The sequence below is a fragment of the Malurus melanocephalus genome, unplaced genomic scaffold (assembly GCF_030028575.1).
Source record: "Malurus melanocephalus ecotype Western Australia unplaced genomic scaffold, MMel_1.1 scaffold_36, whole genome shotgun sequence".
NCBI classification, from domain to species: domain Eukaryota; kingdom Metazoa; phylum Chordata; class Aves; order Passeriformes; family Maluridae; genus Malurus; species Malurus melanocephalus.
The window spans coordinates 1,342,264-1,369,242 of record NW_026623268.1 but is presented as its reverse complement, the minus strand read 5'-3'; the positions used below and the strand labels follow the sequence as shown (position 1 = coordinate 1,369,242).

The 26,979-nt window shown below is 43.1% G+C and overlaps 1 protein-coding gene across 2 annotated transcripts in view; it reads left to right on the top strand.

The window, feature by feature from the left end:
• The window catches only part of TMEM45A (transmembrane protein 45A), a 24,042-nt gene extending 294 nt beyond the window's left edge, over positions 1 to 23,748 (top strand). Inside the window, exons 1-6 of one of the 2 annotated variants that reach the window (XM_057364158.1) lie at positions 4,343 to 4,704; positions 15,896 to 16,105; positions 17,473 to 17,685; positions 18,155 to 18,339; positions 20,443 to 20,588; positions 21,283 to 23,748. In XM_057364158.1, the coding sequence (XP_057220141.1) occupies positions 15,916 to 16,105; positions 17,473 to 17,685; positions 18,155 to 18,339; positions 20,443 to 20,588; positions 21,283 to 21,376 (828 nt within the window). In that variant the 5' untranslated portion in view covers positions 4,343 to 4,704; positions 15,896 to 15,915 and the 3' untranslated portion in view covers positions 21,377 to 23,748. Of the gene's footprint in view, positions 1 to 4,342; positions 4,705 to 15,895; positions 16,106 to 17,472; positions 17,686 to 18,154; positions 18,340 to 20,442; positions 20,589 to 21,282 lie in introns of those variants that run through there. The other variant, XM_057364159.1, reaches the window with a different exon arrangement.
• The last annotated feature ends 3,231 nt before the right edge of the window (positions 23,749 to 26,979 follow it).

Below are 26,979 nucleotides of genomic sequence, written 5' to 3'. Positions count from 1 at the left end.
TGATCCAGCAGACTTCATTTGCTGTTCTGGTGCTTGGTGCTTCTATAAACCTATAACCTAAATTTATCCTACCAGTGTCTAAAGACAAGACCATAAGCCAGAYGTACAGATTTGTCACCTAGAAGTGACTAAGGAACTTGATAGAAGCAGGGAGMGTTTCTAGTTCTTTCAGCTGCCATTTGTTCCCTGTGCTAGCAGATTGTTCCTTCTTTTGCCACATTCCTCTGCATCAGGTTTCCATGTCCCAGTTTCTGGAATAACTGGTAAATGAGGACTTGGCTTGATATTTAACCCTGAGAGAGCACACCAGATGAGCTCTCCACTGCCTGATGCTCTTTAGAAGTCACACCTTATAAACTTGTTTGATTATTCTATTGCTGACTGTACTTCATCAAAAAATGCCAGGTTAGTGCAAGTCGTTTTCCTCAGTGTGAATGATCTTTCACTTTCTAATATGAAACTTGTATCACAAGCTGAAATATAGTAAAAAGAAATGCCATTGCACATTCTCAGAGACAAATTTCAGATCTCTGAGTTGATATTTGCAGCTTTAAAACCATCTTTGCTCTCGTTCAGCTGATAGATGACGAGATAAGAAAAAGCAAAGATTCTTGCTTGGTGCTGTGGGAAGAGGGATCAATCTTTTTTAATGCATTTGTGTCATGGTTTAACGTGTGCACAAAAGCAGCACAGCRCTGCAGATGACCTCACCTGCACAGCTCTCAGTGCCAAAACAGATTTACTTCATGTATTGAAACACTGAGAAGAAAAACATTTGGGATCTGCAAATTGCTTTCTCCCGGTGCTTCTGCTTTTCCCAGATTTCTCTGTTCTTCATCCTAGTACAGGGATAGAAAAGTCTGGGGAGAAAKTTGTTACTGTTTCTACTCCTGGCATTTCCTGGCTTTATTACACTAAAYTCTCTGTGCCAAATTGCTAGACTAGTTCAAAGGACTCTGATCAGCTTGAAAAGTAGCCAATTACCTGTGAATTATAGATTGYTTCAGGAAATGCTCCTGCAGTCACTGCAGTTCCTCTGTTCATGCAGATAGTGTTAAACTGAGCTCTGCTGACTTTTTTTATCTCCATGGTTGTGATTTTGCATGTTCTTCTAGATGAGCCTTTCATAAGGGAGGGTACATTTTTATGTGCTAGAAATCAGTTTGACATATTGTRTGGACAGGATATAAACATGGAAAAGTACTCCTTTTGGAAGTTTTTTTTACAATTTTTTTGCAGGATACTGGTAAAAAAACTAAAAAGCAGACAAATAAACACAATTAATAACTATTGTCAAAAAGTTTTAAAATTTCATGTATAATGTGACTAGTTCCCCCCCTCCCCCCATGACAGGATTAGGCCCTAGAAGCATTTTTAAACTTTACAGATTTAAACCTGCACCTTCAAAATCCATTGAAGAGTAAATATCCCTAAAGATACTCCAAAAAATGGACTTTCATAAGGTGGGTCTTTGTATTCAAATTCCCTTTTTATTTATTTTGGTATTACAAGTTGTATTAAAACCAGAATGTCAGTGTTTGTTTTTCCTCAAGTCATTGCCAATACATGTATTTGTTCTTTATTCAATTGTTTCATGATCTTTGCAAGGTCAGAATTATTTGTTTAACTTTCTGGGCACTCCATCCAGGGAGCTTTTATTTTATCAGTGTCAGCCACACTCCTGTGATASATTTCATAAAATCATAGAATGGTTTCAGTTGGAAGGAACCCTACAAATCATTTAGTTCCATGGTAAGGGACAATTTTTGCTTGACCACATTGCTCATAGCCCCATCCAGCCTGGCTTTGAACACTCCCAGGGGGCATCCACAGCCTCCCTGGGCAACCTGTGCCAGTGCCTCAGCACTCTTAAAATAACAAATTCTGAGTGAAAAATTCCTCACATCTTCCTTTCTCCCCTTTTTAAAAGTCGCAGCAGTGTTTCCTTCTTTTTTCAGCCACTGGGGACTTTGCTCGACCACCACCAAGACTTTTCAAATATGATGGAGAGTGGCTTGGCAACAACATCAGCCAATCTCCTCGGGAGCTGGGGTGCATCTCCTCAGGTCCCAGAGATTCGTGGTCATTCACCTTCATCAGACAATCCTGAATTTGTTCTTCACTTAGAGTGGGGGGGTTTTCACTCCCTCAGTTATAAACTAGATGTGGTGCTACAAAGATACCTACAAATAACAAACCCTGGACTCAGAGTGTCCAGGGGAGTGGATCAACATTTCACTTCAGTTTTCACCCAAAAACAAGTCATGGATATGAAAAGCACAGCTCCCCCAAGTGCCTAGGCTGAAAGTAGTTCACCTGCCCCCGGGTGCTATCTTGCCTTCTAGGCCAAAATGCAGATATTACAATAATCCTAGAACATCTAGAGCTCTAATTTGTCTGTAATGTGCTCGTGAGTTATTTAGATTGAGGCACAGATGTGTGATTTCATGATCAATGTCGGTACCTGGTATATGTGATAACTCTGATGAGGTAAAAGCACTGGACACCACATTAARTGCAGTGTAATCGACTTGTGGGTCTTGGAGCCAAAGATATTTGATATGTGATGTTTCATTAAGGTAATTCTTGTGGAAGGTGGTTCAAGCACCGGTTGCAAATTCGTCTTGAAGCATTTAGCTTTGCCATGAAATAATATTTAATTACTTGTTTCAGGAGAAATGCTCAATATCAGCAGTGAAAAACCAAAYAAATGCTCTGTTTGGATGCTCTATTCCTCCAGCAAGGGAAGAGCTCAATTGCCTGCCTGTGTGCCAAGTATGTACTCTAAATTTGCAAGAGGAGCAATGAATTAATTTCCTAACTAACTTTGGAATAAGGCAARAAGAGTAAGATGAAAATGAAGTCTGAACTTAACTGAAGGTGGCAGAACTGTTGGGCTTTTGTTGGCCTTAGGTAAAAAATTGCAAAAGATGCTTTGYTATTTTCATAGTCTCTAACAGTTTTATAGAATGTTCTATGCATGCACTTCTCTRTGGTTAGTTTAATGCACACTGACTCACAGAAATGCAGAATCCCTGCAGGGTTCCRGGAATGATAACTGGAGTTTTTTACATTGGCAATGTTGGTTGTCACTTAGAAGGACTTTTAAGTCATTTTAAGAGTGGATGGAAATGAGGAATCCCAGGAAGTGATTGTTGCTCCACTGCCAAGACAAACATCAATGGTTAATACATAAGATAATTACAATTATCAGTATTACTGACTGATTTAGCTCAGTCTAGCTGAAAACTCTTCTGCAAAAGAAGGATATCCATTAGGTAGGGATTAATGCTGTGATGTGAGATRCACTCTGCTGTCTGAAAAAAATGCAAAAGAAGTCACTCAGACCAGGAAAGAGGAGCAGCTTTCATAGAGGCTGGATTTCTGAAGCAYTGTTTACAGAGAGGTGGTCCTTCTGGAAAGTATTATTGCCCTTTTCTCTGTAATCATGACATCATCCAACCTGCAAAGGCATCTGCTTGCCAGATGCTGAGGGGTATTTGCTGCAGGACTGTTTTTCTGAGGGTGAAAGTATCACTCTGTGCTAAAGTGCAGGSAAGGATGGAGCTGTCTGAGAAGATAAGTGAGAGTGAAAAAGTTTTAACCTTTACAAGGAGTTAATTTCTTCTACAAATTTCCTAAGGAAAAAAAAGCTTCTGTATCATGAAAAGCAGAAATCTTAAATTAGGGAACTTGTGGGGGGTGGCTCACAGTTCAGTCTGAGTTGTGACTAGCTGGTGGGAGRGTTGTACCTCCACTTGGCCATTCCAACAGCAACACAAGACCTGGATGCTGATGGGTGGGAAGCGTCAGGGGAGACTTCTGGTGTATTTAAACAGTACTTCAGAACCTGATTATCACAACTTCCTGGCAAATACCTCAAAGGATGAGTTTTCCACAGTGAAAGATTTGAGGCTTTCACTGGTGTTGTCCGCTGGCTGTCATTCCAGAGGTGGTGCAGCCTAAGATGCCCTTCGTTACCCTGGGAGTGCTCCAGTAATGTCACTGGCACTGTTTACTACAGGATGACATCTGCAAATAAAACCGTGGCTTCGTTCCTTAAATTTTATTTTTAGGCATTCCTCTTTTGGAGTCAGGGCTGTGCCAYACATTCCTGCGAAATTACAGGAACGACAGCCACGGGCGCTCATTTTCAAGAAAACCACGGGTGTCCCTGTGCGTGTGTGCGCGTGTAAAATAAAAAAAAAAAAAGGCCTCTGTTACATGCAGCGATCAAAGGAAGGTCTGTATGTCTGAAAGTCTCTCTACTTTTTCTACTTTTCCTCGCCTGCCTGGGCTGCTGGGAGCGGCTGTCCCGGCCGCCAGCCCTGCCCGCTCCCGGCCGCTTTTCCTGGAAAGCGGGGCAGGAGAGGGGGCGGGCAGCGTCGGATCCCGCGGAAGCCTCGCTTTCCCCGAGCCCCTTTCCTTCGGCTCTGCCCCGGGTCCTTCCCGGCCAGGCGGGGACGAGAGCGCCCGCCCCCCGCGGGGCCGCCGGGGGAACATCTGGAGCGGCCGCGCCGCCAGGGGAACATCTGGAGCGGCAGCGGCGCCAGGGGAACATCTGGAGCGGCAGCGGCGCATCCCCGGCGGCCGCAGCTGGAGCGTCCGGACCCCGGCACTGCCCGGGCAGCGAGACCCCCGAGCAGCGGGGAAGRGAGGGAGGAAAGAAGGAAGGAAGGAGGGGAAGGGAGCGGCGCGGAGCAGGTAAGGGAGCCCAGCACCCCCGGGAAGGGCCGGGGTGAAGGCAGGGCGGGGGGATGTGGGACATTCCCGGGTGAAAGGACAGCTACTCCATGTTTGCCTCCACTCGCTCTGCGGGAGGCACTTCGGAGGTTAAAAAGCGCCGACGGGACTTTTAAATCAGCAATCGCTTTGGCGAAGGCTGCTGCTGTTCGAATGCGAGCGTGGCCCTTGCAGGCAGAGGTTTTGCAGCCGAAGTTCTGGATCGCTGGACAAAGGGGAGGTTAGGTGCTCGGCTTAGTTTTAAGTTTACTACGTGATTTTTTTCTCTCTCTCTCCCTCTTGGATGTCTCAAATGGAGATGTACATCCAAACTTGAATTTCYAGGCAAAATGAAAAGAATTTAAATGTAGCCATGACTTCTTACTATATGAGAGAAACCTTAAAATTTTCTTGGCCTCCTTATGGTRTTTCAAAACAGACTAACTTTCTGTTTAGTTGTCAGAAAAACACTTTGCATCCCTGCATATGTTCCATTTTGTTTCAATTTCCCAGCRATAAATCATATTCTGCTCTCCTAATGGCACTTAGTACTTGACATGGTATCAAAAATTTATTATCTTTTTGATAAAGGGTTTTCTGAAGAGTTTATAAACTGAAATACTTATGACCAAAGTATTTCTGTTTTTTCATTTCAAAACCAAGTGTTTGATGATTACCATGAATTTGTGTAGTTAGGATTTGGGATTTCTCCAGTATGCTTAACTTTGTTTACATCACTTTATATTGCTGTTTCTGTGGAGCTCTTTAAGTTATGACAGAAGGTGTACTGTAAGTCTCTGTAGGTACTTTGTAGAAGGAATTTTTCAATRTCCATTTTAGATGCAARTTCATMATTGACTCCGGAGTTACCTTTCAGAAGTTTGCTCAGATGTCTTTTGCTGCTTTTCAGGGTTGCTTATGTGGCTTTTTCTGTATTTTTTCACTTTATAAATGAATCTGGGCAAACCAAMCAGATTTCTTTCAGTTGTGGAGACTGTGGGTAGAAATAACTGCTGGAGAAGAAAACTCAAATGAACCTTGAGGAGTGGCTGAAATAATTATGCCTGTGTTTAGGCAGACTGCTGTTTACTCTCTTCTTGCACACAAATCTGCCTGGAAAGATCATTTTAGTCAGTCCTGCARATGGGCAGTGCAGCAGCACAAAAATGGCCTCCTTGTTTGCAGTCTGGAGAGGTACATGAACCAAAACTTCTCAGTGCTGAAACTCTTGTCAATTGGYTCCTGCTCCATTTCTTACAAGTGACCAAACACACTCATGCTCACTTGCAGTTGGCAGGAGTGGTAATTTTGATCGTCTCTTCCAAGCTATGAGCAAGACAAACTCCTAAACACAGGAATTACGAATGATTTGTCATTGGTTTTGGAATACCTTRGTTTTTAATGGAGTGTCTCTCTGCTGGGGCAGTCCAGTCCCATTGTGCAGCATGAGCCAGACCTTGGGTCCTGGCACAGATTTTTGCCCCAGAAGATAAAAAGGGGATAATAACTTAAATACCTTTTATCAATTTATGCCTAAATCAGGGCCTCCTATAATACTTTGATTCAGTCTGAGCAACACTCCTAAAACCCTTGCTCCACATGACCTTGCACCTGAGACATTTCTAAGACCAACTGTGTAGCATCTGTAATGCCAGTGGTTTTGGAAGAGGATACAGCCCTTGCTGGGTCTGCTCCCTCTGTTTGTTGGAGAGATTGCAGGAACTGAAGCTGCTGCTGCTGTAGCCTTGTGTCATGGAGAACTCTTCCATTTCTGCCAGTGCTGTATTAGCACAAGTTGATTCCAATGTAATGAGTATGAGGTGACCCTGTAAAATGGAACTATACMTGTTTCTGTCAAGCATTTTGTTTTTCTACTGGGCTAAGTCAATCAGTCATTTCTCCCAGCCTGCATCAATGGTGTCTTGCCAACACTCCCATTTATCCATCAGTGTTTCTCCTTTTGTTTCTGATGCACACAGCTTTCTGCTGTTGTCAGTGTTTCCCCCATGCCACAGCTGGTAGAGGCAGTGCATTTGGCCCCACTTGGAGAAGCAGTAATATCAGGCACCCTGAGATCCAGGACAAGACTGCAGAGAAAACTTTGAGGTAAAAAGGCAAGTTAGCCAAGGCAAAGCTCTAGTGCAAACTCCACTTGCTCTGTTGCACAGCTTTGTGGAAATTACTGATAAGAACACTTTTAATATATTTTTTTCGTATCACATTACAATTCTGTAAAGCCCACACACTCATATAATTGGTTACAATCTCCAAATCCACAAGATCTAAACATTTCTTCTGAATCACTTTGTTTGCAGTGAGGACTCATGCTACCTAACTGTACTGCACAGGCTAACAGGGTGGCTGAAGATGGGGACAGATTTTTTAGCAGGGCTTGTTGTGACAGGGTAAGGGGTAATGGTTTTAAACTAAAATAGGGTCTATTTAGATTAGATATAAGAAAGATTTTTTTTTTTATGATGAGGATGGTGAGACACTGGCACAGCTTGCCCAGAGAAGTGGAAAGGTTTCTTCCAACTCAAACTAATCTATAATTCTGTCATAAGGTTATGAGTCACTTAATGGCTGGATCTCTGTGGGATGAGACAGCAAAATGCAGCACAGTGTGAAAGTAGAAGCCAATATTCTGGACACATGTGCCCCATGTTTCCATCCTTCTCCCTTGCAGGGGACAGGAGAAGTTCAGCTCCGACAAGTGTCACTTGCTTGTTGTCCAAGCATGAGCTGTTATGAGCACCATATTGGCAAATTGAGTCTCTTCGTAATTTCTCAGTGGGAAAAATGAGTCTTTCCTATGAACACCATCAAGGACTTACTAATGACCTCACTTTGTTGATAGGAGCTCCCTTCCTATTTTTGTCAACTTGAGACTGTCCTTAGGATGAAAGCTCACCAGTGTGCACAGCACAGAGGACACTACTGCTTACCATACTTTGGTAGTGTTTGGCAGTTCTTTGAGACAGGGTCTTCTTTGTATTCCATTCTCATTCAAAGGCTTCAGTCACCCCAATATCTGGTCCTGCACACAATGAGGAGAAATTCTAATTAGAAGAAATTCTAATGCCTTTCCTGCACAGTCACCAGCAGCTACAGTAAGGGAGTGACCCTGACCAACAAAAGAATTGTCAGTCACATGGGGGGCAGCAAGCCCTGTCCTTCACACCTTCATGCCTTGACATCTTCATGCCTTGACACCTTCATGTCTTGACACCTTCATATCTTGACACCTTCATGCCTTCACATCTCCATGCCTTTGAAGCTGCTCTACAACTACCAGAAAGGAGGTTGTGGCCAGCTGAGGGTCGGCCTTTTCTCCCAAGCAGGTAGGGACAGGATGAAAGGATACAGTCTTAAGCTGTGCCTGGARAGGCTTAGGCTGGACATTATGAAGAATTTCTTCACAGAAAGGGTGATTGAACATTGGATTGGACTGCCCAGGGAGGTGATGGAGTCACCATCCCAGGAGGWGTTTAAGGACAGACTGGACATGGCACTCAGTGCCCTGGTGTAGCTGACAAGGTTGARATCACTCAAAGGTTGGAGCAATCTTCCTGCTGGCAGTGTGACCTCTGCTGGACCATGGAAATTCAGGAATRGCCAAGGTCCTGCTGAGGTTGTTCCCTGAAGTGACCCTGACTATTTTGGAGATGATGGGTAATCCTCCCCTACCCCTCTGCCCTGGTGGGGCCCCATCTGGGGTGCTGTGTCCAGTTCTGGGCTGAGTTCAAGGAAGACAAGGAATTGCTGAAGAGGGTCCAGCAGAGGGCTGGAGCATCTCTCTTTGGAGCTGAGGGAGCTGGGCCTGTTTCACCTGGAGAGGAGAAAATGGAGAGGGACCTCATCAGTGAGTACAAATATCTTCAGCAGGGTTCAAGAGGGGTGCCAGGCTCTTTCAGTGGTGCTCAGTGACAGGACAAGGGACAATGGGCACAAACTAAAACACAGGAAGATCTACCTGAATATGAGGAAGAACTTCTTTCCCATGCAGGTGACTGAGCACTGGAACAGGCTGCCCAGAGAGGTTGTGGAGTCTCCCTCACTGGAGATACTCAAGAACAGTCTGGATGTGATCCTGTGCAACTGCTTTAAAAGTGGGTTGGACTAGCCAACTTACAGAGGTCCCTTCCAGCACCAGCCATTCTGTGGTGAAAGGAATTAACTTTAAAAGTAAAGGGAGCACATACAGGAATTTCCCTAGCTGGCACAACTCATGTTAAAATAAGAAAGCACTGAGAGCTCCAGGTGAGCCCAGCTCTGGGTGGACTGGAAAGGGGAGATGGTCTCAGATGTCAGTGAGGATCTCCCACAGCACAGCAATGGGATGTCACACAATGTCCTTCCCTACGCCCTCTGTCCATCAACGCTCTGCCTCTGCCACATGCAGTCAAAAACTCACTCCAGTCTGCCAGGGAAGAGCCCTGCAGCAGCAGCAGCACCTCAGCTGGAGGGCAGCAGTCTGCTGTGATCCTCTGTGGGGAAGGGAACTGCTGTTCTGCACAGGGGACAGAGGGAGGGTCACCCTGCTGYGGGCAGGGAAGTGGCTGTGGTGGCTGGAGCCAAACACTGTCCCATCCCACCAGAGACAGCACTGTCACACCTCAATAGATCACTCACATACCTGTGCTGTTTTACCCTTTATTTCAGGCAGTCCTGGGAAAYACCAGCGTTTATGGCCAATAAATGAACTTTGAATCTTTCACAGGAAAAAATGACTCTTATGCGTCCCAGGCACTTACAAAGTTTATTTTTTGTGCAAGTTTTTTGAACTTGCGCTGCTCTGAAAAAGGCTCCAATATGGCAGTCCTGAAGACCAAAAATGTTGTATCCCCAGACTARCAGCTGCTCAGATATCAAGAGCCAATGGTAAGATTATTATGYAGTGCTTGCTGTCCCTGGATAACCCCTGGAGATAGCCTGCTCATTGATGGCAGCAGGAACAGTCAGCAGATGCACAGAGAACAGGGAAAGAGCCAGAAAATTGAGGGTCATGAGGGATGAAAAACACAGTGAGGAGCACTCAGAGGGCTGACAARGACAAGTATCTGGGAAGGAGGAGTCTCTGTCAGATGCAAGGCACCGGAAAAAAATAGAGTAGTTCAAGTTATGGGCCCAAATTCAGCACTGTGAGCGATTGTGTCCAGCAGTGTCTCCTTTCTAGGGCCAGCAGATAGATTTCTGGTCATTACCTCTGGAATTTTTGAGTTTTGTCCCTGTTTTCTAGGCCTGCAGATTCTCTCAAGGCTTGAATTYTTCTCGTACAGACTTCAGAGATGCCTATTCATGACATTTCTCTTTTTTTTTTTACCCAAAAATCTTTATCTCCCACACCCCTAAGCCCAAGATTCCAATGCTGTCATGTAACTTTTTAGCATTTCAAGTGATTTTGTGTCCTGCTTTCATTAACACACACAGTCTTAGTTCCAGTCTAATTCTAAAGCTGCTGTAGGTGCCAGCTGAGTATTTCCTTAGCACCARAGCAGTGACCTCATCTGGAGACACAGAGCTGTGATTGCTGARATGCTTTCAGTCATGACATGAAATCAGGACTGCAGTTTAGTGAACAAAGTATTTGGAGCAGGGAGTTTTTCAGATCAGCCTGTCTGTGGTGTTTACAGCAGAATGGCTGCAGGACAAAAGGCACTCGCCTCAGGAATGGATCTTTAGCTGCAAGTAGGAATCTTTGATACTGAATTAAACTTGTCTGTGATTGTCTTCATCTTAATGTGTTTCAGCTTTGCTGGTTTCCATTTTCTGGTAAAAGCTGTAGGATCACAGCTTGTGCATGGATTGGAAAATGCCTACAATTGTTATTTCCTCCTCTTATCTGAGTGTATCATTCTCACTGATATCACAAYCCATTCCCACAGCTGTTACGGATAAATAAACATTTCCCATCAAATATTATGAACTCCACATCACTATTTTCTAATCTTGGACATGGAAGGAAAAGATTGCTAATGTTTAATCTTTGGGCTTAACTTTTGTTGTCATATGGCTGTGGAGGAGAAATGAAAGCATTGCAGCAGAGTGAGTTTGTGGCTTTATAACTTGTGCCATTCCTGGAAAAGAAATCCACATTTTTGGTCGACTGTCCTCTGTAGCATCCCCCAGGGCTTGATAAACATAGGAAATTGCAGGGCAAGCTGCTGTGGCAGAAGAATGTGCAGGGAAGGGAAGCTGCTGCTGCTGCAGGGAGGGCTCTGGCTCAGCCACTGTTGGTGTCCCCATCCCGTACAGGTGGTGCTGCCTAAAGCCCTGTCTGTCCTTTGAAGGGAGAAGGGGATTAAAGGAAAATTAACCTGRTTCTTCCAGAAACAATTGAGAATCAATTCTGAGTAACCAGGTGGTGTACATGTTTTATCCATACCACTTGTAAGTCTTTGCCTTAGACCCCACAAAAGTGGAGATCAGAAATCAAACTGGTGAATGTTACGAAGCATCCCTCCCAAAAATGTTGGAAGATGTTTAAATCAACCATCTGGGTCTATTTCTTGCCTGCCTTTCATGCTTCTGATGGTGTGAGATGATTTTCAGGGTGAAAAGGTAGCTTTTAATACCCACAAAAATGCACACCTTTTTTTGAGTGCTCTCTTGGAAACCTCCTTTGTCAGAGGAATCCCATATTCCCTTCTGACCCCAAGRAGCAGGATGCAGCCTGAGCAGAGGGATGAACAACCCAGGCACCAAAGCATTACAGCTACATGAGGAATTCATTGGCAGCTGTGAGCAGCCTATGTTGGTTTGGCAAAGTTTGGATGTAAAGTACTTTTGCAATACCATGCAGCTTTCTAATTGCTGGAAAAACCTTAATCATGCAGTTCTTTCAGTGGTTTTTGCAAGAAAAACTATGCTTGAGATTCTCATATAAAAAAAAGCATCTCACATTCACAGATAGCTGAAAATTATCCTGGTCTTTGTTCCAATCAGCTGTAGAAGTGTCGACTGGTACTTACAATTTATAAACTACCTGGACAGTTGAGTTTATTGACATAATTATGCCTAATTACCTTTTCTCCAGTTCCTTTGAGACCACRGGCCCCAGAGCAGGGGTGCCAGGGTGGGGGTTCTGGGTGAGTGTCTTTGGGTCASTTAAAGCCCGTGGCTGTCCTGGAGCCCTGACAGCAATTTCCCATCCTGGTGTGCCTCACACTCTCCTGGGAGCAGAGAAGGGCAGTTTCTGTGAGCAGCTGGAATTTGGGCTGGCACACGTGCTTTGTGGGGTTCCTGGGTGTGCTCTTTGGGGTGGCAGCCCTGCTCTTTGGCTGAGGGGGACCATCCTCCAGCTTCACCCCAAAATCTGCTTTGCCAGAGTTGAGAACCTGCTGGTGCCCTGGCTGCTGTGGCTGATGCTGGGGGTGGTGGAAGGGCTTTGAGTGGAGATTTCCTGAGGAGTGAGGGGTCCTGCAGGAATCCTGGGGGTGCACACAGCAGGCAACAGTGACAGCTCGAGCAGCAATGGCCAAGAATGTACATTTGCTGGACAGGCAGCCCTGTCATCCATGGGGAGGGCTGTGGCCAGGTGACACCAGCTGTCTGGTGGCAGCATCAGCACTGCTGGATTTGCCTGGCAGGGTTAGGAGAGGGATTTGGGCAGAGCTGAAGCTGTGGGAGCAGGTCACCAGCTGCAGGAATGTGTGTGGCACCCRGTGTGACTGGGTGGCTTTGGGGCAGCCCCCATGGCACTGGGCTGTGGGGCAATCTCAGGGTTTTCTCTGCTTCACCCCTGGCAGAACAGAGAGCCCCAGAATCGTTTAGGGAGGAAAAGACCTCTGAGATCATCRAGCCCAACCATTAATGCAGCATGGCAAAGTCCTCCATGGAACCAYGTCCCATGTGCCACATCTCYACATCTTTTAAACAMCTCCAGAGAGGATCCAGCCAATTCCCTGGACAGCCTGTTCCAGGGCTTGACWATTCTTTCAGTAAAGAAATTTCTTCTGATGCCAAATCCAGGGAAGGCTGTGGGCAGCAAGGAAAGTCTCCTACTGAGAATGTGGCTGTGGCTCTGCCCACACCTTTGATCCTCAAATCCCTGAGGATAAAAAAGAGGGTCTTGGATGTGCACATCCTGCAATYTCAGTCAGATGTGCCAGATACAGATTGATAAGGCTTTGCAAAAATAAGCCCTCAAAAGTTATCAAGTATTGTCATAACAGATGCTGATGCCATSTTTATCCCATAAGCAGCACCTGCTGTCCCAAAGCTGTCTGGCTCTCAAGCTGTGCAGCAGAGCTGCAGGAACTGTTTTGTCCCAGGCTGCACAGAGGGATGCCAAAGCACCACATGGAAAGGCAGCAGCCTCACACACTGTTCTCCTTTCCTGTCACCTCCCATTGCACCTCTGCCTCTCATCCCCCAGCTCCATCTCGTGACCCCACAGTGATCTTCCTACTGAGGGAATATCCTCAGTTTCATACTAAGCCCCCAAATTGTGCAATATTCCCTGGTTTATTTGCAGACAAAACTCGGTCACATCAGAATTGTGGGTGTTGGCCAGTGACTTTTAGGCTCACCAAAATGAAGCCTCAGGCCTGAAAAAACTCATGATCTGGGAAATTTAATAATTTTAAGGCAAGCTCTGTCACGATGTTTTCAAGTTTACTAAGAATTTAAATTGTGAGGGGTACAAATCCTTTCTGAAAGCACCTGTGTTGAGATGAAGCATCCCAAAGGTCTGCCACAACAGCACRTCTGATGTGTCTTTCTAGAGAAATCCTACAAATAATCCCCAACACCTTTGGATGAACTCAATCTGAAGTTTACACTCTCTAAGGTTAATAATACATGATTGTACTTCTTTTAGCAAAAAAGCAATTTTTCTAGTTTTACTATGTTTATATTGGATGTGCAACAGTAGCTTCTGTGTCAGTCTTTTCTTCTTTTTGCTTGTTTTRAAAGGCAAAAAGTTGTTTAAAATAGAGATCCTTGCCCAGATTTAGTGCAGAAAAATCCTCCAGTGATTAAAGATCTCAGTAACCCAGGTGTGAACTTACAGATGAAGAATTACTTTTGAAGTTGTGTGTACCATGCATTACAAATGATGTCAACACACCGTTCTTCATTTCACTCCAACTGCAGCTGTTGTCTCCCAAAGGAAAGTTTTTCATAGGTTTGATTTACCTTTCTAATGCAGTGCTTTGCTTTGATGTGCAGCACAGGGTAAATTGTTCCATTTGGACTGCTCTGTACCTGTGGGGAACAGAGCAGAATCATGAATAATGAATAAAATCTTTCCAATGAATGGTGTTCAGTGAGATCAGASGTGGTGAGGAAAGGCCACTCCCCACTCCTCCCCTCTTCCTTTCATTCCAAGAATGGAAAAAACCAATATCTGAAAAGACAGCGATGCCTTTCAGGCCAGCATGTTTAAAAAACGCCAGAAATTAAGGTTTGAAAGGCAAAAGAAGTATGTGAAAGGTTAAACYAAAGGTTAGGAGAGTGTCTGAAGCTGTTAATACTGCTCTTTATGCAGGCAAACAGCCGTGCAGTGAGCACTGGCAGTGATGTGCAGGCAGGGCAGACCCTTTGAACTAAAGGTGTCCCAAAATGAAGAAAATTTTTGGTGAGATATCAGGGGCTGAGCCCCCAAAGCTCAGCACTGAGAGCCCCACTGTGCCATGGGCTCCTGCAGGGTGAGCTCTGTGCTCCCCTGTCCTTCCCAGATTCCATGTGGGAGTGCCAGGCCCAGAACAACTGCAGGGACACATCCAGAAATGGGATTGCTGGGGCAAGACAGCACCACATTTCCACGCTCTTGTACTCCCCCAGTGCTTCCCTAGAAATCAGCTGAGTGGTGCATTATCCAGGAAAAGCTTTTAWAGCTCACSTCTCCTGCTCAGCAGCCCTGACACRGGGAGAGCTCAGGGGACAGGCAGGATCCTGTTTAAATCAGAGCTGTGCAYGCACAGTCAGATTTTCTTTTCTTCTCTGTGTAGCTGCAGAGTTCACCTTTCCTTATGCAGCTGGAAGACTCTTATGAGAACTCCAGGACCGGTGCATGTGGAAAAATTTCTCTTCTCAAAAAAAAAAATAAATATATATATATGCTTTCAGTGGAGTTGAGCCTCCAGAAACAGGAGAGGGCTCACACTACGTGACCAGACAGCCTTACATGAACCAGCTGCAAGCATTCCACGGCCCAGAAGCCACAGTTTAAAACCTCTTATGCAGAGCTGACCATAGGAAATACTCATGAAAAAGAAAAATATACCCGAGTTCCATGCTCCATTCATAGCCAGGCAGCTCCAGTGCAGTGTGGCAATTGAATTTTTAAGTTAGCAGCAATAATAACAGAAAGTACAGGCTGCCAGTGCTTCTAAAATGGTTATTCTTGATTGCTGCCTGTGCTGAGACTTAGGATGCCTTTGGGCCAGGATGCAMAATAATTCAGTTTGTAATTCCTTGAATAAAAATTGCAATTCAATATTAGAACAGTCATTTTAATGAAGAAGCCACTGGCTCAAAGTCAACTATCCTAAATGTTTGGATGATGACCAGAATTACCAGGTTTTTGAATAGCACTTCTTTGAAATGACTGTATAATCCTGATCAACTAATAATCTTGTCACTTGGTGCACTTGATGTACTTGATAATGTGCATCTAGGTGTGGGTGCCTAATTCACCCATTAAATAATAAGAATTACTTGATATTTGTAAATCATAATGAGACATCTGAATTGAAAGACAAAATGCAATTTACTAATGAAATAGTTGCTCATCTGATATGTACACAATTCATTTTTCCTTCAGTCAGGTGTTGCCTTGGTTTCCCTTTGTAGAAGAAAACCATAAAACYCTCTCTAAAGGTGAAAGCACCAAATAGTGAATATTCAAGTTCTCTCTTTTGCTAGCACAGCTTCTACAGCAAGATACAGTGTGCAATGGCTTTTCCTCCTTTCACCTTGCTGACTGCCAGCTCTGAATTTCAGGTCAGCTSTTTTGCAGGGTTTCTGGTTCTGCTTCTGCAAAGCTGGGGAGATTGGCTGGGTGCTTTGAACAGCCTGGGAAGACAAGGACACAAATTTATTTTTAAATAAAGTGTGAGTGCTTAATTCATGACATCTTCTTGTTCTATGCAGAGAGATCCTTTAAAATTATAACCCACTGAGTTCTCCCACTATTCCCATACTCAGTCYGTATTTGCTTCTCCCTCAGGTACTGTCTAGCAGAAAACCATGGGCAATTTCAAAGGCCATGCCCTCCCTGGGAGCTTTTTCCTTCTTTTYGGCTTATGGTGGTCAGTGAAGTACCCACTGAAGTACGCCTGTCGAAAAAACAAGAACGTTTGCTGCCTTGGTTCCAGGGCAGGATTCCAGCGCCTGGAGTTTGTCGAGGGCATCATCAAAGCTGCCTTTGCCCTCATTGGTAAGTGRGGTGGACTAAGGGCAGACTGTACCTTCCAACACTTTTTTCTTTAAATTTTGTTCTCTGATGAGATGGATCTCCTGTGTTTTGCTTTTTTTTCCCTTTAACCACCGAGAGGTGTTGGGGCTGCTTTCAATCACACTCTTGTGGTTGTAATGTGGTTTCCATCCCATTTCCATTCCTCCTCTTCTGGAGCTGCTTTGAGGTCTCCAGACCACTCTTGACCACTCCTGACCACATCTCAGTGCTCATGAACTGTTCATCAGGGAGGGAGATATAAGATATTTAAGTGAGGAGCTCTCCTGTGCACCCTGGGAGCACCAGACTGTGAAGGTGTTGCTTTTCTRTTTTAAATCCAACCATCTCAGATGTCAGATGTCTCAGATTTATTTATAAAATCCGTAAATAATGCAGACGATTTTTTTAATTAATGCCAGACAAAAGAGAAAATATTATAACATATATATATATACACACACACACATATATATATATATATATATATAAAATATATGTTAAATTTCAATTCCAATCAATAATATGGACAAGAAGACTTGCCGAAGACAGACAGCAGAGGCATCAGGAGTAAAACCTGCTGTTTCCATGTTAGGAAAACTTGAAATAAAGGTGGAAAACCACTGCAGCTTATCTACTGATACAACAGGATGCCAGCCTATGCTTTATAARCAATATAATTAGCTTTAATATTCTAAAAGCATTATAACTTTTGAACCCTTCCCAAACTTATTGATCATAGAAAGCATTTAAAAGCAGTTTTCCCTTGCTGGAGTAGCTCAGGTAGTGAGCAAGACACCGAGGGGCCAATGTAAGGGAGAGAGAGGAGCAGTGATTCAAATATGAACCCCCTGTACATTCCCATGGGACCCTTAATAACTCTGCAGGATGGAGGGGTTTCCTTTTATGGCTTTAGAGGAAAAAATCTCCTTTGAATTAAGAGTCTGAACTCTGTCATCCTGCATGTGGCAGTGAAATGGTAAATCTTTCTTTTGGAGGCTTTAGCATGTGTTGTGCTCATGTTTAAATCATTGGGAAAGGCAGCTGAAAAATTTGGTCGGAGCACTACTACAAAAGAAATTGTTTAAAAGAAGAAAAAGCAGCACAGAATAGCTGTTTTCATTTTCACTGCTGGAAGCTGAAAGATGCAAATRGTTCCACCAGGAGTGGAGCTGAGGCCCAATTTCCTCTGGCTTTCCACTCCCCAGATTATGTGATGCCAAAACCTCAGATTTACTGGCATTATGCTGCATGGGGATGTATTGCTACCTCTACTGTTTGTATAAAGGATTGTCATCCATTTATACCTTCAGCACCAGAACAAATGCTTGTTCTTCTTATTTCATGGGCAGGAATGRTGGCTGAGCAGTTTGTTCCCGATGGACCTCATCTGAAGCTGTACAACTACGAGAAGAAGCACTGGGATCACCTGATGAACTGGCAACATGCCACCATGTACCTCTTCTATGGCATTTCAGGGCTGGTGGACATTGTGGCCCATGGGACCAACGCACTGCCAGCAGCCATGGACAGGATGATGCTTTCCTTAGCAGTCTTTATTGAAGGTCAGTTCAGCTTTCCCTGCAGAGAAGAGCATCAATTGGGTATTGGTGTTTGGTCTGGGAATCTAAAATCAGCCTTAGACAATGGGAGCTGGGTGTTTCAYTCCCTGAAACACTTCAAAGAAATCAGCAAAAGGTCAGTCTTTGCTCTCCTCAAACTGCTGAGGCTTTGTCTGCAACGCAGATCATGGCCACACATCGTAGAGGTGGATCTGTGCTTTCCTAACTGGCTCAGACAGCAGCAGAAATGTGAAAAGGGCAGCAAAAGCCTGCTTTGGGTAAGTGCTCAGTAGCTCAGGCACGTGTTTGCTGTGGTACTGCCATGTGAAATACCAGTTAGCTACAGCCAGCGTGAGGGAAGGTGGCACTGGCATGAAGGGAATTGCCAGAAATGCTTCACTGTTTTCTAAATGCAGATGCAGGGAAATTGCGAGGGAAGAGAAGATCTTAAACTGATCACAATTTATTCCAGGTTTTCTCTTCTGCTACCATCTCCATGGGAGAGCCATGCTGGATGTTCAYGTTCATCAGCTGCTGCTGTTTGCTATCTTTGGAGCTGCTGCCTGCATATTCCTGGAAGTTTTCTTCCGTGGCAGTATCGTGCTGGAGATGCTCCGTACGAGCCTCTGCATTTTACAAGGCAGCTGGTTCTGGCAGGTAGGTCCCTGTTCTGCCTTAGGAATTCCTTCCTCACCAAAATTAGTCATTTAACCCTTTGTAGATGTTTCACAGATGTGATATAGATGCCTTTTAAACATAGACCTCAAATGACTTAGAYAAAACAATGCACTTCYAATGTTCCTTTAAAGAGATAGAAGYATTTCTCMTATCCATCTTCCAGAAGAAGAAGCAGTGATTTTACTCCTAGTGCCTTTTATCTGAATCCATAAAAAAGCTCAGGTGTTTTTCTTGAGCTCTCCATTACTACAGTCATTGACCATTCCCTCTGATCCCTGTAACATCCTGTTCCAAACTCACCAGCCAAATGGCAGGGATTTTAGAGCATGGAGAGATATGTTGTCCTTTACAAAGAGAGTGTCCCCTGTCAGTAGCTGGAGCAGTGAGTGGATGCTCAGTGTGGTTCTGGTGAGGCAAAGGCTCAAAAGGTGTTTAAGCTGCAGATTCTCATTAGGAGAATCTAATCTGGGGGATGTAAAGCCTCCTGCTTTTCTGGTGCTCTGGGAACTGAGCAGGACAAAGAACAGCCAAAACATTGATATTTTGGCTCCCAAAAGGACTCTTTAAAATGCAGCTTCCATGGCTTCACTTACCTGTGAGTCTGTCCAATAAGAGATGTTTGATAGCGACCCTTTCTCTGCTGTCAGAAGGAGAGGGAGATTTCAGGAGCTGCTGTGAGTTTGTGACAGGAATAGGAGCCCTGGTGCTGGTGTGTGTTTCATCTTAWAGTGAGGAATTGAGGACACTCCAATGATTTTTCTTTCCGGCATGTCTAGACTGGCTTCCCTTTTTTATACRCTGGCCAGACACGATGAATAAAAAYGTTTGCTGTTTCTTAGGAGAACTGGACACTCAGCACCAAATCAAATATTTAAATGCTTGCTCTGGCATGAGGRCAGACCTTGGAATTGGCTGTATTTTTCTATAAGTGAACTCAAGAACGTGGTGCTGCAGCACTTGCTGTTTTATTTTCTTGCTTGTAAACTTTCATGTGGTGATTTAACAAGCTTCACATAAGAGGAATTGATGCAACTATTTATTCATTGTTGTCTGCCTAGTCTAATTTTGGAACAGATTATTTCTTTAGCTCCAGAGACAATGAGGGTTTTGTTTCAAAGTAAAAAATTGAAGTACTAAAAATAGAAGAAGTTTAAGTGCGGCTTTTKTCACACCCACATCAGACCTCAACCATCTGTGTGACTGAAAACCACACACTGGCTGCAGCACGGGAAATTTGTGAAAGGTAAAGGGACTTCCTTTCTACATCATCAACACCCTTCTTCATTGAATTCTCTGCATGGAGCTGCAAAATTCACTCCCCTTCTTCCTCTCCTCTTCCCAGTTTCTGAATCCTCAGCTAAACTGCTGAGTGTTGACTTTGAAGAGTATTAAGCAGTGCAGAGGGTTGATGTTTGTCATGCAAACCTGTGTAGCCAAAGGATTAACAGTTTTCCCATCTCATGTGAAAATATGAATTTGATCTTTCCCAGCTCTGACTAAACAAATCAGCTACATCAYATTTCACATGAACTTAGTCTTGGATGAGGAAGCTCCACTTTTATGCTGTTTGGAAACCTGATCTTTCCCCTGGATGGCTCAGAAGAAACAGAMTCGTGGCTCCCCTTTATTTACTCATCGATTATTCACCTTCTCTGCCAGTAACGCATTCCCAGATGCTGCTGGGAGTGCAAGGCAGTGCTGGGAATGGCTGGGCAGGTTTTCTGATCCRTGAGGTGATTTGGGTTCAGACCACACAGGGCTGAGCACCAGCCCCTCTCCTTACAGTGCAGAACTGAGATTGTTGCAGGGCTGGGATGCTGGGCAGGCTCCTTAATTTCCTGGGCAAGGGCAGGGGGGCTCTGGGACAGGATCTGCATCTTCAGAGCATCTCTGCACAGAGCTGTGTAAAGTGATCCATCACATCTGAGAGAGAAAACAAAACTGTTTTTAATAATAAACACAGAAATAAGCAACACTGCAAAGAAATWAAATACCTGCCTTTTGATGGGTTGCATAAAACACAATATGGCCTAGAATACACATCAAATGACATGTACTGGATATCTTTTATTTTTTCTACAGATTGGCTTTGTGCTTTATCCTCCAAATGGGAGCCCAGAGTGGAATCAGACAGATCACACTAACATGATGTTCCTGACCATGTGCTATTGCTGGCATTATGCCTTTGCTTTTCTTATACTTGCAGTGAATTACACGATTGTCAGCTGGTAAGTTCCTTGAARCACTAAAACTTTCGTGATTTGTCTATTTAGCCTRGCAGGRGTTTCAYTGACAAATGAWAAGGTTTCTATGGAGTAATTAATTRTCTTGCAAGGTAWTATRAAAATARTACTAATCAATGAAAAGCACATGRCAGTGCTTCAGTAGAAAGGGGGAAATATTCATAAATACAGCTCTGATAGCAAAATACTTCTCACATAAAGTGAGCTCTAATAGTCTTCCACATTTGTAAGTGCATAAAAAGTCAGAAGTAGGAGAGACTTTTTTCCTGCAGCATCTTGTTTTCCATTGGCCATCTCTGCTAATTTTAAGCTGCTTAGTGAGCAGGCTTCATGACTTGACTTTAGAGATTATTACACAGAATTCCTTGCCAGAAATTTCCTGTGATCAGACCTGATTTCTTTTTTACTAGCCACTGTCATCCCCTAATGCCTTAAGTTAGACCTTTTCCTTGCTGCACGGAACATTCTGGAGGGTAACTGAGGTGTGTTTAAAGTGCTCTTGGATATGTCCATAGAAACAAGCACTTACAGGCTGTACAGTCAGGTGGAATCACAGTACAGGCAGCACTTCCTRACCACAGAAYCACAGAATGGGTCATCCCAGCTTGCTGATGAGATACAAGAATTAAACAGGTTTGCTTTGAGTGATTACTGACAACCTCTTTTGTGTTGTTTGCAGGGCAGTCCGTTCGAAGGTTAAACAGTCCCAGCCCATGGAAATGGGTTTACTGAAAACAGCTGAACGAGATCATGAGTCAGAAGAAGAAATTTAATGAGTATGGCTTGATCAGTTTGCCCACTCCAACCATTAGGCTAATTAATACCTCATTTGTACATTTTTTTTTTCCATCTTATTCATATTCTTTACTACAACTTGCATTGCAAATATCATTCCCTATGATGTCTACATCYACACAGTTATATATATTTTTGTGGAGGGTAAGCTTGATGGTGGTTGCACTAGTACCTTGATTATCACATGCTGCACAGAAAATCAGACCARTATTAGACAGACTTGGAGTGGATGAAGTGGCACAATGAAGTCTGTATGTTTGCCTTATTAAAAGCTCAGCAAAATGTTTTCCAGCCACTGCTGGACATGAAGTTTCCATAATWAGGGTGTCTAAATATGTTTGTTGGTTGCCCTGCAAGTACCTGTGGATAAATAACTGTGCAGAACAAGATAGAGAACCCACAGTCTTGCAGCTCTCTTGTGTAACAACTTTGTGTCTCTGCTTTATGTTAGCTGCACATGCTGGTAATGCTGAATTTTAGTCTGTCAGGTTTGCCAGTGCCTTTCCAAAATCAGTGATATTGTTTATTCTGAAGGAGACCATCAGAAACTACTTTGCTTCTCACAGGCAGGAACAATGCAAATTTCTTCACGCTTTTCTTGATAAATATGTTGAATACAGTGCAAATATTRAGGTGCTGTATCTCTAAATTAAAGGGATAACCTAAGCAGGATGAAAAGCATAATAAACTTGCTGAGCTATCGTATGTCTTCTCAGAAAACTTCATTTGTTGATTTTTAAAATTATTTTAGATATTTGCCAAGTATTATGAAGTAACACCTGTAAGTAGGTGTCAGATTATCCARATGAGTCTTCTTTGGAAAGCAGGAGTAGTTGGCTCACATACATTCCTACATTTACAAATGTCAAATAGGGAATTGCACATTGCTAGCCAAAGATCACCACTTTTCTTAGCAATTGCTGGCTTTTTTTTAATGCCTTTTTTTCTGAAGGGTCTTGGAGATTTTGGCAAACTTTAGCAAAGCCTGTCTCAGGACATTCATGCAGGATGGGTACTGGTATGGTGTATTTGTAGTACTATGTCTCAGCTTTACAGTGGTCTTACTACAAACTCTGATTGTATTTACTCCACTCTGCAAATCTAAGACTTGAGTTTAATGATGGTGGTTCCATTAAAATCAGATTTTCTGTAGAAGGAAGATCCATGGCTTCCCCAAGGGGCTTACCTGTTAATTGCAGCAGGGATTTGCCAAATGTATCCCTTTTACAATCTTACCTTCATTGCACCACATCGCCATTGTCTCTAAATTGTGGGGATTTTTTATAAAGGGCAGATTTTTTTCCTATTAGAATGGTTGGGGTACAAAGCTTCCGCAGTTCTGGGCAGAGAAGATGAAGGTTATGCCTTAAAGAGAATTTGGGAGTTATTACACAAGTCTGTCATGATAAGCCAAAATCAGTAGATGAAGCGAACCCCATGGTGGAAGGTGCTTAGCAAAATCTCCTTTTGAAAAAAACTCCCTGCTTTTAGAGAAGCAAAAAGTGACAGTAGTTGAGCTCAYTGGAACAGAGTGGCTGCCTGACACTGTTCCAAGTGTGCCCTGCTCTGCTGGTGACTCCAGCTCTGTCCTTAAATCCAGCAGTGGCTGCAGGGCTGGGTGTTTCTTTGGAGAAACCCTGAGCAAGACTCACTCTGCTGAGAGGAACCTGTGCCCCTCTCTGTGTCCCTGTTGTGAATCTCCTGTAAATAGTCACAGAACTGGACAAAGAAGCCATTCACACCTGTCTGCATGTGGTTCTGGTGCAACCAGGCTTAGCAAAGACMTCTCAAGAGAAGCCCAGACTGGAGGCTGATGCAGACTGTGACACAGAACTGTAGGGCAGACTTTGTGCAAAAAGATGTCTTCTCACATTAGAAAAGATGGCATTAGCAAGACTGAAGAAAGGCAGGGAAAAACAGATCCTGAAGTCTCAAAGGAAAAGTTGTCTCTTTAATTTAATTTTTAGTAATCACGGTATGTGCAACATGAGTGCATTGTGGGGRGTTGTGCCTGACATGTTTATGATGCCACAAAGGAAAGAAACACTCCATTTCAGAGTGGGGTTTTGCCACGTGGAACACCTGACCCTTCTCAATCTGTGTTCAAGAGATGCCCAGCAAGAGTTACACCTATKACAATGAAAAATGTGCAGCCTTTATCATTTCACAAGCAACAGGTTTGTGAGTTGAATGAGGGAAGTCCCACAAGTTTACAAACATCACTAAGAAAAAGGAAGCTGCTCTCAAGAAAATTTAAATTATTTTTAAATATTGGTGCCTTTGAAAAACTATATGGTAGTTTTTACTAGACAAAATATGCCTGTAATTTTATTTAAATAAAATTGATTTATTCATGTAYGATGTCTGTCATGTTTTCAGGGGAAAAATATAACCCTTTATGGGACAAGATGGGGTGGGATAAACAGGTTATTCTCATAACACATCCAGACATTTGAACAAGTTGCACTTGAATTCAAGAAAAGTCAGTACTACCTTGTCATTAATGATACCTATGGTTTATGTCAAAGTGACAAGGTGCTTATGAGGCCTATGATTGAAAGCTTTCTATAAACTTTTTTATACACTATCAATATAAGAATGTAATAACTTTTTACATATTATTAATACACAATGTAATAACTTTCAATATTTTATCAATAATAGCTTTTTCATGTATTGTTATAAGTTTTTATATAGGGTATTAGAAATATAGAGTGTATCCAGTATAGCTGTATATAATCCGACCAGCTGGATTAGTACGTAAACACATAAAAATCACCAAGGAGCATAAATCAGAAAAAGTTCTGAAGAAGTAGACAGGTAGATGCTATAACAAGGAACAGTAGAGAGCTCTAATGAGAACTCGGTAGAGGCACAGGACAGACAGCAAAATAATTGAAAATGAAGACTTGGAGGACTAGAAAAAACCCATGAACATCACAACTGCACATGCCCTGAAGACAAAGGTGAAAAGTCCACCATGATGGAGAGGATGGGCTCTCATTAGAGGGAGACCCTCACCACCACTGAATTGAGGATGACACATATGCACTTACAGAACTGTGGTATCATCTATTTCAGTGCCCATGTATGGTGGTGGGCATAGTGACAATGGTAATGTTACACCATTCTTACTGTATAAATACCTGCTAATTTTAAATAAAGGCAAATGGGTTAGGAGGAAAAATCCCCCTCACCTCCAGCGCTACACCAGCGCTGCATTAAACCAATACCTGCTCTATAGACAATGGTTTATGGGGTTTTATTTCTAGGCCTTTTTYGGGCATCATTAGGAACTGTGATATTTGTTCTATATCCTGTCAATAAGCACTTTTCCCCTTTGTAGATAAACATAGCATGAGCTAAGAGCAAATATGACAGCAAAGGATTTGAATCCTCCACTAAAAAGCTTCAGKGTATCTGGTACCTTAATGCCCTCCCCCAAAAGTTTCAGTTCCTCCARACTACAGCAGCTGGGGTAGGAGTTGCTGGTACAGAAGTTGGTGGAAGAAAACAGAAATTTTTTTTTATCCAAAAAGCCCTTCAGCATGTGCAGTAGTGGAAGGAAGCCTGAAGCCAAGGAACTAAGCAACAAACAGCACATCTGGTAAAAAAGAGAAAGACAACTGGAAAACTGCTGGAAAGTTTGTCCTTAAAACCCGTTCTAGCTACAGTATGTGCTTACTCAAAATATGTGGGAGTAAAAAACTTAATGTTTGTCTAAAAAGGCATAACTTGTCCTCAGAYGACTTTTTTTGAACACTGATTTCTATCTCTGCAACTCTGTTGAAGTTCATGGATTTGTATGTTTGATACRCTTCTTGGAATGAAAATACATTAAAAAAAAGTAGATGAAACMCATAATTATAAATACTACAGCAATGCTACTTTGCAATTTGGTTTGGAAAGCAATCTCTCACATATATACCTCTACCATTTACTGACAAAACACTGCCAGAGATGTACCTAAGAGGTCAATGTCAGAGTCAGGGCATGAAACCGGAGGAGAAATGGTTTTGTCTACATGCTGTGGTTACCTGCCACTGCCTCCCTGAGGAGGAGAAAGAAGAAATGGAAAGCAGCCTGCAGATCCATACAATTAAGCAACAAGAAATCCCTCCCAGCGCCCTTAAGAGCATGGGAGAGGCTGTTGTGTTCACCATTTCCAGCATTCCAGCTGCCTCAGTGTTAATTACCAGGGGCAAGGTTCTCGCTTCTGCAGCAGGAAACRGCAATGCAAATCTTCCAGTGGGAATGGCAGTAGGAGTGAAAGCTTTGCTGGAATTTTACTGGTTTGTGACTGGCTCAGGCAGATGCAGTTGACACAATAATGAAACGTCRAAGATGGTGTTTACTGCTGGCACCACACTTTGTGCACACTTGAAAACAAAAAAGAAAGGGAATTAGAAACATCTGGCTCTAATAAAGGCTTAAAAGAAATGGAGGAAAGCAGAAGAAACATATCCAGTCACTCAAGAGTGATTTTATCTCCCTGCAGCTGCATCACAGATGCRAATTTGCTATTGTTAAGGTTTCCTTTCAGTTTGATTATTCTATCATATAAACATGGTTTATTTATTTATGGTTTAATATTTTCGTAAATAAGTCTACTGTCTTTTAAGAGGCACTTATTGCTTTGTGTTGGTTTTGCCATCTGATGCCTTAAGCAATCTTTTTTCTCTSTGTTTTATATAAAACGTTCATGTGAAGTTAGAAATTCACAATCTGTTTTGCTCACAACCCTTCTGCAACTTCTCAGCTGACAAACTGTCTTCCATTTGCAAATCTGGGCCTGCAACCCAAAGTTGCAAGTATTTCAAACACCTAAACTCAACATGCTGGACAAAAACATCATGATGATGTTAGCTATGTAAAGAACCAGGGATGCTATTTCCATTGAACAGGCAGGGCAATGTAAGTGACCATGAGAATGAATTATGATTTCTTTTCTATTTTGTCATTTAAAAAGACCTTCAATCAGATATTTGGAGTGAAAAGAGTCACCAGGTGGCCCCTGGGTGCTGGGGGCAGCTGTTTCCTCCTGCCCTCAGACTCCCACCCATCACCTGGGTGCCACAGCCCCTGCACCCTCCTCCTATGCTGATCCCAGCCCTGAGGATGTTTTCCCTTTCTGTTTTCCATGCTAGTGACAATAACATGGAGAGAGGAAAGATTTAGGACAAGAAGCACAACTGTAACACCAGGACTTCCAGAGGCAGGCAGGCAGATCTCCCAGAGGGACAGCAAGCAGCCCTGCCCCACCCAGAGATTTGTGTCAATACCTGTCACTGCTGCRGTGGCACAGCCTGTCTTTAACTAAAACCTCTGTGAGCAGACTGTCAAGACATTTGGCTAACTGAAGAAGCACATTAACAATTTTGGTTTGTCCCATTTGTAAAAGTAATCTTAATTATTTTTTATTTTATGTRTCAATATTTTGAATATCAGTATGGGTATTATTATGAATAGCTTGCAGATTGCCACCAAGGAGATTAAATACATATCTTACTCATTTTTATTCGTGATAGGAGGGAAAAACATCATAACAATCTGTGAGGCGTTAAAGGAATTGTAGTCTGTA